This window comes from Asterias amurensis, chromosome 13 (genome assembly GCF_032118995.1).
Source record: "Asterias amurensis chromosome 13, ASM3211899v1".
NCBI lineage: Eukaryota > Metazoa > Echinodermata > Asteroidea > Forcipulatida > Asteriidae > Asterias > Asterias amurensis.
Window position 1 is genome coordinate 3,339,862 of NC_092660.1, and position 12,154 is coordinate 3,352,015.

The following is a 12,154-nucleotide window of genomic DNA, read 5'->3' on the forward strand; positions in this document are numbered from 1 at the left end:
GTACGGCGCCCTCGCCTTGAGGTCAAAAGGAGGTTGTTCATTGGCCAATCTATGTGCGTTTCGATTGTTTCGTCACCGTTTGACCTCAAAGATGGCGGCTGGATGACGTCAATGCATAAGGTCTATAGCGCGTAAACCGGGCGGGTACATAGCGCCCCCTCCCCCCCAATGGAAACGTGCTTGGGCCCAAGCTGTACTGGCATCACACTTTTAGTTTCTAGCTCGCAATCTAGCCCCCACCCCACCTCTTTATGGGTAGAACCATTTACACTAATAATCTGACCACATGTTAAAATAATTTTACTATTATGCTTGATGTAGATTGTGGTCAATTTATTCAGTACTGATGTATACAATACAATTTTTACCTTTCGAAAATCGTATTTCAAAAGATATCGCAGAAACTCCAGAGCAAATGTGCACATCACACATGAAGAATAATCGCTATGGAAATACTGATAAGCGTTACTGTGGTAACGCATCTTGTATCCAAATTTCGGGGATAAAGAGTGCTTGATTTTTGTCCATAACCGTATAACTTTTAAGTGAAACGTTTCTCAAAATGCATTTTATTAACCCTGAATTCAAATCTGATGTTTGTAGGCCGATTTCTTACCTCTAAACGTGTGCTAATATAATTTTTCTATGATGTACATTTTTCTTACGTGGGAGTGATTTATTGTATACATGTACATAAACAACACAAGGTTGACAGACAATGAACAGCCTGAAACCAACCTCCTGCTACAAAGACCATGTCTGTCAGGGCATAAAAATAGCGAATCCATAGACAGTGTCTGCGTTGCTCTTTTTCCAGGGGACCCCACGCATCAGTACAAATTAATCGGTTGATGGTTCCTTTTTGTACCCTGACGGCATTATAACAGCCGGTTCTCGCGTTTCAGCTTGCTGTAATCTTTCAAGTGTGTATAACGTGGACGGATCAACGCCGGTAAGTGATTTGATTTTCACACTTCACCAGGACACCTATAGAGACAACACAGCAGGATCTACTAAAGGTAACATTAATGTGTTGTGTCGAGTAGGCCTACGTCAGCAAATGTATTCTAACTTGACTCCCATGTGCCATTTTGGTTGATAGGCCTTGTTAGTTAAGTTCACAATGGTGTGTCAATGCATGGAGGAAAAAAACAGAAGTTCAGTGCTGCGCAATGTTACATGGTGACAATTTCCAACAGGGCAACGGTATAACAAGAGTGGATTTCACAAAGGGTTTAGACTATGTCTTATAGGACTAGCCTTACGTTTTTAATAACTCCTAAGTTAGGACTATCTTTGTGAAATTGACCCCTGGTAAATGTACTCTAAGGGCCTTGTCACACGAGGCAACTTTTGCAGACAACTTGGAGGCAACCAACTGCAGTGCATGCTACAGGACCACTTAGGTATTACACAAGTCATTTTCCCAACATTGTCTTACGATCCCCTATAACAAAAGGTGAACACTAAAATGAGAATGGCTTTTCTTCTTAGAGATTGCCTTGAAACAGGTTGCCTGTAAATTGCCTCGTGTGACATGGGCCTAACCCTCCGCTGGAAATTCTTGTTCAGCAATAAATGCAGCATTGGCACACAGGCTGGGGTATGAAGGTCTTTAGTCCATTTGTTATATTATGTTTGTTTGTTCGTTTGTTTGTTTGTATGCATACAGTAAACCTAAACAGATCGGGACATAATCCTGGTGTTTTATCTTTGGGTGTATGGAATCGAACTTTGGTAACTCTAAAAGAGCTTATCATTAAATAATTCGTAATAATGATTTCTATAAGGCTATATCATGATACCCGGGTGGAGGCGGATTGATATTTTTTATGATAGCCCCATGGTATTACGGGGTGAACAACATCTCCGGTTCGGAACGGGTTCCGACCCAGAGGTTTTTGACAGTGTGAAAAGGCCTTATAAAGCGATTTGAATTTAGAGAGGGCCTTGTTCATATTGGACTCTGTTATTGCTTTCCAACTGAGACTGAAAATGCCGGCTGACCTTTAGAACAATTGTTTTCTTTTTAAAACGTATCATAACCAAACCGATAAAAACAGTAATAGTGTCGTGGAAGTGTCATGTCAAACGAAGTTGTGTCCTTTCAGATGCTTGTTTTCGAGACCTCGAAATCTAATTCAAATACTTTTCTCTCGAAAACTACGTTACTTCAGAGGGAGCCTTTTTCCACAATGTGTTATACTGTCAACAGCTCTCCATTGCTCGTTACCAAGTAAGGGTATACAAACGTGTGAAGGCGCCACTATACCATGCCCGATTGTCCATCCCCCCCCCCCCGGTAGTGAAGTTCATGTTAGACTGGGCCGCATCATTCAAGAGCCTCAAAGTGTGACGTCAGATGTTCAATCTGGCGCCAACCTCTCTCCAAATGTTCCGCTACTGGTCCTTACTCTGTACTTTTCCACACACCTTTCCTCATCTACAAAGGTCCCGGAACTACTTTCCCAGAACACATTAAAGACACAACGTGCAACATTCAGTGCCACATGAACGCCGAGGGAGGTCGAACAATGGGAACGCATACAGATTGATTGATGTTTGTAATATTGTCTGCACATGAGCATTGTACAATTTCCCTGTCACCTTCACCTGTTCAGGTTCAACACTCAATAATATTGTTGCTCTGTTATAAGTATTGTCATTCTCCGATCGACCCAATGGCGCTTTGATTAGCGGGTTAAGTCAGATTTATAACTTTGAGCCAGATATAATGTGTGATACAGAATTCCAGTAATCCGTGTTGCGATAACAGCGAATAGTCAACACGTAATCAACCAAGACCAACACAAGCCTATAAATAGGTTGAAGTCACCTGGAAGTGGTATTTTTTTTAAATAAAGCTTTTGTCACTAAAATATGTGTTTTTATGAGAGGAATGTGAATAAAAAATTAACTAAGGCTTAAAAATCTTAGTTTTGATTGTATTTACAAATTTACGAGTAGGCCCCGACCCGAGAGGGCGCTGTTCGTGACGTATTTCAAGGCGCGATATTTAAAGAGAGAAATTGTAGTCGGGCCCCCGTACATTACGTCTGGGAACATGGCACATCAAAACAAATTTAGACACGATTTTACACACATACGTTCATTGAAACTTGAACATGTTGAACGCCTAGTGGTTTTTACAAAAGCTGTTGCTGCTATTTTAATTTAACTATGCGACTTTTTAGTGACCAAATGGGTTGTAAGATGTGGGTCTGCCTACGTATTATTATAGAAATACGGCCACGGAGCAGACTGCACGCACGCACTATGGCTGCTGTATAATGGGCGGACGGTCACATAGGACCTGCACGCACGGTGAATCGCATGCGGTACCAACAAAAAATCGTGTCACTTGGCAAAAGCTAAAAACATACCCTCAAAGTTTAAACTTACCCGAATTTTTTCACGTTTAGCAAATGCTCCTCTGAGTTCGTCACGTCTTTCAGATACCTTCTTCGACTTCCCACTAGCTAGAAAAATTGTTGGGACGGCGTCGTGTTTAAGAATGGCTCTTCTCGTCATGTCAAATGAGTTTTGTATCCAGGATTCGAAGCACGACGGCTCTAAAAGTGTTCGCTGCAGCGCTGAAAAAGACGTCGGACCGGACCACTTTGCTCTAGTTAATCTGACTTTCGCAGCCCACAACCGCCTATACTTGGGATCTGCAGGAAACAGATGAAGACTGACCCCATCTTTAGTTGTTTTGCTGCATCCAGCAGCAATACACCTGGGCCCAATTTCATAGAGCTGCTTAAGCAAAAAAATCTTTGCTTTGTAAAATCAGATTACCGGCTAAGACTCCACTCAATTGTTATGCTAAGTAAACAACAGCGTAATATTAGTCACGAGCAATGTACATGTCATGAAATTTTTGCCAGTAACATGTGTAAAATAAGCAAGCTATTTTCATGCTGCAATTTTTTTGCTTAAGCAGCTCTATGAAATTGGGCCCTGTTCGGCATTGCCGGAAAAATGCCAGAAAAAAACCTTTTTCGCAGCGTACAAACTCACGTCTTAGAATTACATGTACTTTTGCACGTGTGTTTTTCTACGCATCGAGGGGGGGTCTATGTTTGACCGAGGCAAAGTCTTCCTTTTCCTACGTCAAAAAAGGGGTAGGCGGAGTCAACCCCCCAGCACTTAATTAATTTTTTTAACATATAAATCGTGACTTAAATTTACTCAAAAATTGTTTTATTGTTAACAAACATATACTCTTATGTTTAAAAGAAAACAAATCCTATTTCCAGGTGCCTTTAACCAATTTCTCTCGGGAACGTGTGCATCGTGCACAGAACGAATTACTCAATGGGAAAAGTTTTTTACTTACCCCTCTCGAACGATATTTTCTAAGACCGGTCTTTTAGCACAATCGATAAATATTATTTGTTTTATACCATTTTCAATATAGGTGAAGGTAGCATCTAAAGCAATCACTATGGCAATGCGCAGCTTGACCGACGATATGGATCACTACCACCGGGCCTTTGGCGTCTACCATCGGGTAGCTGATAGATACAACGTTATGAGTCAATGGGTCAACACTGAATTACGTCAAGCATTCAAATCCATGAATGTCAATTATACGGATGGTAAAGAGGAGATGAATGTACTAAGCATCGGACCTGGGGATGGTAGGTTGGGCTTGCACTATTCAGACCATTGTGCCAGACCAGTGAACCCCAAACACCGTTTGCCTGTAGACCTGATTAGGCCTACACATGTAAAAAGATGAACAAGAAATGTTCAAATGGAAATTACGTACGCTACGTAGGCTAATCAAATTATGAATCGCATGAAAACCAGCACATTTTCGACTATCAGCAAATGACATTGATATACGTGCACATGCCACCCACAATTATCAGCCAATAATATTGATACGTGCAAGTGACGCCATCCACAACTATCAGCCAATGATATTGATACGTGCAAGTGACGCCATCCACAACTATCAGCCAATGATATTGATACGTGCAAGTGACGCCATCCACAACTATCAGCCAATGATATTGATACGTGCAAGTGACGCCATCCACAACTATCAGCCAATGATATTGATACGTGCGCACACCTATCAGCCAATGACATTGAACCGTGTACGCGCCACCCACAACTATCAGCCAATAACATTGATACGCATTACAATCCGTTAATATGGCGTGTTTCTGCTAGTTAATGTTTTTTTTCTTTATATTTTTGTGTATTTTTGTTTAGATTTTGCCTGCTTATTGTTAATTCCATTTTTCTTAATTCTGTAATTAATAATAATCTTTTTTCAAACGTGATTCTTAAACTTCTTTTAAATCCCCATGCGGGTCGAAGTTACCCCGTTAGTCTGAAGATAAAGACTCCTGAAAATACAACCAATACATTTAATTTACAAGCCCGTACATGGACATAACAATGACTGTCTGGCCTGTCAAAATACATTTTCACAACTTCTCAAGAAAAATTTGCCCCATGTAGAGGGTGTCCTGCATACAGCAAGGCAAATCACTGGCCCGATAAATTAAAACGGAATAGCTTCAGTTTTGATACAAAGGGATCGCCTTTTTGGATAGTGATTTGGTTCGCTTTAAGGCAATCCCTAGGTTTCCGTTTGCTTAAAAAAAATTTTTTGTCTTTACATGTCTCTTATTGTTTTCTAGTGTTTTTATGTCCTCCATTTTCTGTTATTGCTGCTGTGTGTTTTTGATGTAAAAGCCTGAACGAATAAAATAAATGAATACATAAATAGCTAAATTTATATAAACCGTTGGCATAAGTTATTGTGGTCGATGTCATTTTTTCCCCTGTAGGTGAAATCGAGAACCAAATCTTGCGTATCCTTCGAGACGGACACGAACCTCCACGGCCAATCAAAGCTACCATAGTGGAGCCTGCTGTGGACATGGTTTACAAGTACAAGACTCGAGTGGTGAAAGACACTGCACAACTTACCGACATCAGCTACGATTGGCGTGCTGAGACACTGGACGGCTACCTGGAGAATGGTGAAAATGACGGCGCTAAGTTCCACTTCATCAGCGCACTGCATTCCATCTACTACGCAGGTGACATGCAAGCTGCTATTAAGGATCTGTATGGTCGTCTTGAAGATGGGGGAATTTTGCTCATGGTCGTCATTTCTGGTAAGACATAATACCAGAAACCATTCATTCGGACACGGCATTAATAGCTGCCGACATTTGCATCCTACAATCAGGGGATGTTTAGAATTACGTTTAAAGCCATTGACACTTTCGGTAAACAGTATTGTCCAAAGGCCCACACTTCGTGTATCACAACTTATATATAAAACAACAAACCTGTGAAAATTTAGGCTCAATCGGTCATCGAAGTCGGGAGAAAATAACGGGTAAACCCACCCTTGTTTCCACACGTTTCGCCGTGTCATGACATGTGTTTAAATTAAATCCGTAATTCTCGATATCGAGAATTGATATTGTTTTAATGTTTTCTCAAAAGTAAAGCTTCTCATTGAATAATATTTCAAGAGAAGTCTTTCACCATTACCTTCTGTAAACCCTGTAAGTTATTTGTAAATCTGTGAACTAAAAAAAAAATTTCTGTTCCGAAAGTGTCCAATGCCTTTAACACAATTGGACAAAGTTTCCACTTATTTCGTAATTTTTGTAGTTAATATACTGCTTGTGTATTATTGTATTTGGCCAGTGGATGTCAAGTTTCTATGTTTTTAACGTGGACAAATAAATAAATCTAATCTAATCTAATCTAATCTAATCTAATCTAATAATCAGGGACATTTCCAAAGTATTCATTAGGGCATGTTCAAAAAAAGTGATATAGTTCCCGATTAATTTCACAAAAGCAACCTCTAGGCTACTGATAATTAAACTAGGCCTTCATCGAGTAGGGCCTTTCACACATCAAGAAACACAGTGAATAAATATTGTCTTTAGAAAATGAAAACATACCAGAACAAAAATGCATCTGATAATAACGACTTTATTTGGATTTAATGATGAAGATAACTTTTAACAAGTCAGGCACTTAAAGGCAGTGGACACTATTGGTAGTTACTCAAAATAATTATTAACACAACCCTTACTTGGTAACGATTAATGGGGAGAGGTTGATAGTATAAAACATTGTGAGAAACGGCTCCCTCTGAAGTAACGTAGTTTTCAAGAAGAAGTAATTTTCCACGAGTTTGATTACGAGACCTCATAATTAGATTTTGAGGTCTCGAAATCAAGCACCTGAAAGAACACAGCTTCGTGTGACAAAGGTGTTTTTTCTTTCATTATCATCTCGCAACTTCGATGACCATTTGAGCTCAAAGTTTCACAGTAAATGCATATGTTGAGATTCACCACAAGCGAGAAGACAGGTCTTTGACAATTACCAATACTGTCCAGTGTCTTTAAAAACGATTTTTTTTTTTAAAGACAACTCTTGAAAACCTTGATGCTCTAATGATTGCAACAAACAAACAATGCCATATTCACGCACCACTACGATTGTTCAACATTCACAATTGACGGCAGGAGGCCAGAGTAGACAACTTTAACTTAAGATTTTAACATCTACAGTTTCTGCATTTTATGACATTAAGAAAAATATACTGTTTCCCCCAAATGAGGGGAAACAGTATATTTAAAACTATGTGTAGTTAAAATCTGCAAACAGATGACTACAAATCTTGTAAGAAATATGCAAACCATGCAAAGCCAGCCACTAAATTCAAAAATGATTTATGGATGAACTGTCTTTAACTCTTTGATATTTGGCCCACAATGTATGTACGAGGAGAAAACTTGTGGCTTTTATAGGTATTGGTAACTTTATTGATTTTGTTCCTTTGATCCAAAAGATAAATCTGGTTTCGGACATTTCGGAAGCAACTTTCCACTCATGTGGGGTTCCAGACATCATCATCCAACATCAGCACAGGTCCTGGCAGCCTGTCAGAATGAGAACATCCCCATAGACCAGGAGTTTATCGCTAAAGTACGGTCCAACATCACCCCCTGCTTCAACGATCCTCAAGACATGACGCAAGATGGTCGCCTCCTGGTTGATTTCTTCACTCATGTTGCAGACTTCCTTAAGGATGCCCAACTCGAAACCAAGAAGGAGGTCTTGGAGTTCCTTGAAGGGAAACTGTGTGCAGAGAAGAGAGAAGACGGACAGGTGTACTTCAATGGTGACTGGAAGGCTTTCATCATAAGACGATAGTTACAAGGCTCTGATTGCTTCATCTCTCTGTTCCTTGCTCTGTGATCTCTCCTCACCCTTGAAATTATGCTTAGACATTAACCAGCTTAATGCAAACAACTTTATCTATCTAGCTACCGAGCAACCTCGATAGTGTAGTTGGTAAGACACTGCTCTAGAATTGCAAGGGTTGTGGGTTCGATTCCCACCCGAGTAACATGCCTGTGATATTTTTTTCACAGGACTCGGGAAGTACTGAGTATACAGTGCTAACACATCGGTGTGTGGGTAAAAAAACAAAATTAATATTCTTTATCCCCGATGCAAATTTAACATCTCTTTTAACTTTATCTAAGTTGGAATGTGTCATACTAATTGATTTTTACAAATATTTGCTTACCGCCTTAGTTTGTTAAGCATGTCTTTCCCCAAAGTAGCTTTCTAAAGTTGGAATCAGATCTAATTCTTTTTACTGGTGCGTTATGTCCTACCTATAGCAGTGTAACCTTTGTATACAAAAAGAGTGACCCTGACATTCAAGGGTCTTTCCGGTAGGCGAGTTACTGTGCTGGTCATCATGGGAAATGTATATACATTTTGTTTCATAAATTTCGCATAAATGAGTTACAAAAGTAGCAGCTGAATGGGGTTTGAAATGAGCCCGCATTACTCATGTCAAAAGTAAATAATAATAACAATAATAATAATGATAATGATAATAATAATAATAATAACAATAATAATAATAAGACTTGTAATGCACACATATCCACCCTGCTGGGTGTTCAAGTTGATAAAAATCAGAGAACCATCCAATCTCCATAAGATCCAAAGAGTTTCTTCCATTATGGGTTGTAGGAACTCTACAGGCTTTTGGCTATTTTCTAAACATGTAAAGTCACAAGTTACTTGGTCTATATAAACTGGACGCTATTATAAAAAAAACAGTTAACGGGACGGGCCCAATTATTGATGGGAGCGTTCCAACTATAGTTGGGACAGGCCCAATTATTTATGGGTGCATTCAAACTGCATGCGTAGTTGAAAAAGGCCTGTTTATTGATAGGAATGTTTCATTGGGAAAGGCCCATCCATTGAATCAATGGGAGCATTCCAACTAGAGTTGGGACAGGCCCATTTATTGTGGCAACCACTTAAAGGGAGTGGACACTATTGGTAATTACTCAAAATAATTACCAGCATAAAACCTCACTTGGTAACGAGGAATGGGGAAAGGTTGATAGTATAAAACATTGTGAGAAATGACTCCCTCTGAAGTAACGTAGTTTTCGAGAAAGAAGTAATTTTCCAAGAAATTCGATTTTGAGACCTCAGATTCATAATTTGAGGTCTCGAAATCAACCATCTAAAAGCACACAACCTCGTGTGACCAGGGTGTTTTTTTCTTTCATTATTATCTCGCAACTTCACAAGTTTGTTATTTTATGCATATGTTGAGATACACCAAGTGAGAAGACTTGTCTTTGACAATTACAAATAGTGTCCAGTGTCTTTAACTAGCTGAACGCGACTGAAGGAAGCTTATACCAATCTTTCATTAGTACTAATTCTCACCTTTTAACTCTCTCTATATCGGTTCATCAATTACTATTAGGGAGAACTATATTTTGCAGGAACTCAGTCACATTACAGGTCTGCAGATCCAGTTTCAAGAATTCATCCACGATGACTTTGCACTTTTGGAATCGGTTGTCGGCGCTTGCCGAGTCTACTCTATGAATTGGCTCATTTCGGGCAAGCAACTCAGACACCTGAATAAAAAACAAACAAATAAACATTTAATTGTTGAAAATATTTGTTTGTAAGATGTTTTTCTGTTTTCATTTGTTTTGTTTTTATTTTTATGGGGGTGTCTTTAATTTATTTGGTTAATTGTTTATATCAAAGTTAATGACTTGGGATGGCTGAGGCAGTACATTTGTGTTGATTTAATTCTTATTTTATTTTAATTTTAACAGTTTTTTTTTTTTTTTTGCAAAATTAAGATACATTTACTGACACGATGGTGTTAGTCTTATTGTTATGATGAAGATGTTTCCTTACTTGTTTGCCTCTTGTAAGGAGCTCCTCAGGTAGTCCAGCCTGTGCTGAGATATAATTAGCGTAGCTGTAGTTAGCATGACCCTCAATAAGCTGGTAGAGGAACACCATCTCATCTTCATTATGAAGAACTTCCATGGTCTGTCGGGGAAAGAGAGAATATTTTTTGGCTTTGCTAAATATTTTTTGGTGGTTAAAGACACTAGACACTATTGGTAATTGTCAAAGACTTAGTCTTCTTACTTGGTGTTTCTCAACATATACATAAAGTAACAAACCTGTGAAAATTTGAGCTCAATCGGTCGAGAAGTTGCGAAAAAGAGTGAGCCGTTTCTCAATGTTTTGTACTATCAACCTCTCCCCATTACTTGTTAAGGTTGTACATGTATGCTAATAATTATGTTGAATAATTACCAATAGTGTCCACTGCCTTTAAGCAGCTCTTTGAAAGTGGGCCCTAATTGTAGCAAAACAAGTTAATGTTTCCCTTGAAAAAGTACCCTTGGGAACAGAGAAGTAATTTTTGATTAGGTTTTATTTATTTTAGTTTTATTGTTTGGAAGTTCAATCACAACGTTTTTTTTGTTTCATTATTATCTCACAACTTCAAAGACCAATTGAGCTCAAATCTTCACAGGTTTGTTATTTTATGCTTGTATACACTAAGTGAGAAGACTGGTCTTTGACAATTACCAATAGTGTCCAGGGTCTTTAGTGAGTAGTAGCTTCAGGGACAGGTACAGTTAAACACGATGCTAACCTGGTAGGTAAGTTCTTGAGAGTTGGGCAACATCTTCTGCTTCATAATGCTATGAAAGTGAGATGCTATTAGTATATGTGGACATAGTGCCTCTTGGGCTAGCCAGTGCTTCAGTCCAGCACACAGCAGGGCAGTACCGTCAGAGGTCTCGGTCCCTTTACCAAATTCATCTATGATGATTAGAGAGTTCTCGGTTGCATTGCAAAGTGCATAGGCCATCTGAAAAAGGAATCAAAGGGTAGAAGACATACTTTTTAATTACACATATTTATCTTTGATTAAACTTATTCACTGGCACAATACTACAAAAAGAAATATACTATGCAATACAATATAATGAATAGGGTAGATTGCCTTAGCTTTCGATCCAATCCGGACCTTTTTCAGAGGCAAAAAACAAGTACAAACAAATACATATCCATTTATAGAAAAAGAGAGGGGAAAAGGATTAAGGGAAGGATAAAAAAAAAAGCAGGAAAATAACAGCCAATCAAAGTTTCTATTTCAGAAACAATATTGGTGGCTGTGAACTAATGAATGCAATACATAGATAAACATATTATACATAAAATACAGTATGTACAATTACATTAAGTATATACAAATATAAAAAAAGGAACAACAAATTGCCAGTGAGTGATTGGAAAAAGTTACCAGGACGTCTACAGACCCATCCTACCACAGATTAAGGAGTGGGGTGGGGATGGGGTTGGGGAAAGAGGGAGGAAGCAAACTAATGGGAGAAATACAATAGAAAGAATAGGTTTAGAAACAGTCGAGATCATATCATTCTCCCTTGATGACTGAAGGCTGAATGATATTTTGAGAAAAGTCCTGAGACATCATACATACATACATACAACGAAATATTTATAAAGCGCCTTCACATCAAGATCAATGCGCTGGAAAGAGCAAGACCAATGGAACTATAAATACAACAAATTACATCTGATACAATCGAGTTTTGAGAGATTTTTTCACCAATGGCAAAGAGTTATAATTTCTGATGCGTACTGGGAGGTTGTTCCATATTCGCGGAGCAATAAAGGAGAAAGTCCGGTTGCGAGCAGATGAAACATCACATATCTTTGTTTTGTTTAGTTATAACCAATAGGCAAGAAAATCATCATATAAATAATG

At 38.7% G+C, this 12,154-nt stretch overlaps 2 protein-coding genes across 7 annotated transcripts in view; one reads left to right on the plus strand and one right to left on the minus strand.

The window, feature by feature from the left end:
- Window positions 1-602: 602 nt before the first annotated feature.
- Window positions 603-9,506, plus strand: LOC139946114 (histamine N-methyltransferase-like). 2 transcript variants are annotated; one of them, XM_071943730.1, is made up of 4 exons: window positions 603-952; window positions 4,421-4,643; window positions 5,811-6,143; window positions 7,850-9,506. In XM_071943730.1, the coding sequence occupies exons 2-4, from the start codon at window positions 4,448-4,450 to the stop codon at window positions 8,212-8,214; spliced, it is 894 nt and encodes a 297-aa protein (XP_071799831.1). In that variant the 5' UTR covers window positions 603-952; window positions 4,421-4,447; the 3' UTR covers window positions 8,215-9,506. The 2 variants fall into 2 exon arrangements, with proteins under 2 accessions (XP_071799831.1, XP_071799830.1); XM_071943729.1 differs by having other exon boundaries at window positions 606-1,019.
- LOC139946112 (mutS protein homolog 5-like) overlaps window positions 6,005-12,154 on the minus strand; it is a 114,042-nt gene continuing 107,892 nt past the window's right edge. For 3 of the 5 annotated variants that reach the window (XM_071943723.1, XM_071943727.1, XM_071943728.1), the window contains 3 exons: window positions 11,015-11,233; window positions 10,258-10,395; window positions 9,651-9,965 (listed from right to left, as the gene is read on the minus strand). In XM_071943723.1, coding sequence (XP_071799824.1) covers window positions 9,795-9,965; window positions 10,258-10,395; window positions 11,015-11,233 — 528 coding nt within the window. In that variant the 3' untranslated portion in view covers window positions 9,651-9,794. Of the gene's footprint in view, window positions 6,141-8,001; window positions 8,140-9,650; window positions 9,966-10,257; window positions 10,396-11,014; window positions 11,234-12,154 lie in introns of those variants that run through there. The other 2 variants (XM_071943726.1, XM_071943724.1) reach the window with 2 other exon arrangements.

Bases quoted from the DNA above. Each gene is read 5' to 3' on its own strand.
- LOC139946114 (XM_071943730.1), top strand. From the start codon at position 4,448: ATGGCAATGCGCAGCTTGACCGACGATATGGATCACTACCACCGGGCC. The intron at 4,644-5,810 runs GTAGGTTGGGCT...TTTCCCCTGTAG, and splicing joins AAGCATCGGACCTGGGGATG to GTGAAATCGAGAACCAAATC. The intron at 6,144-7,849 runs GTAAGACATAAT...TTGATCCAAAAG, and splicing joins GCTCATGGTCGTCATTTCTG to ATAAATCTGGTTTCGGACAT.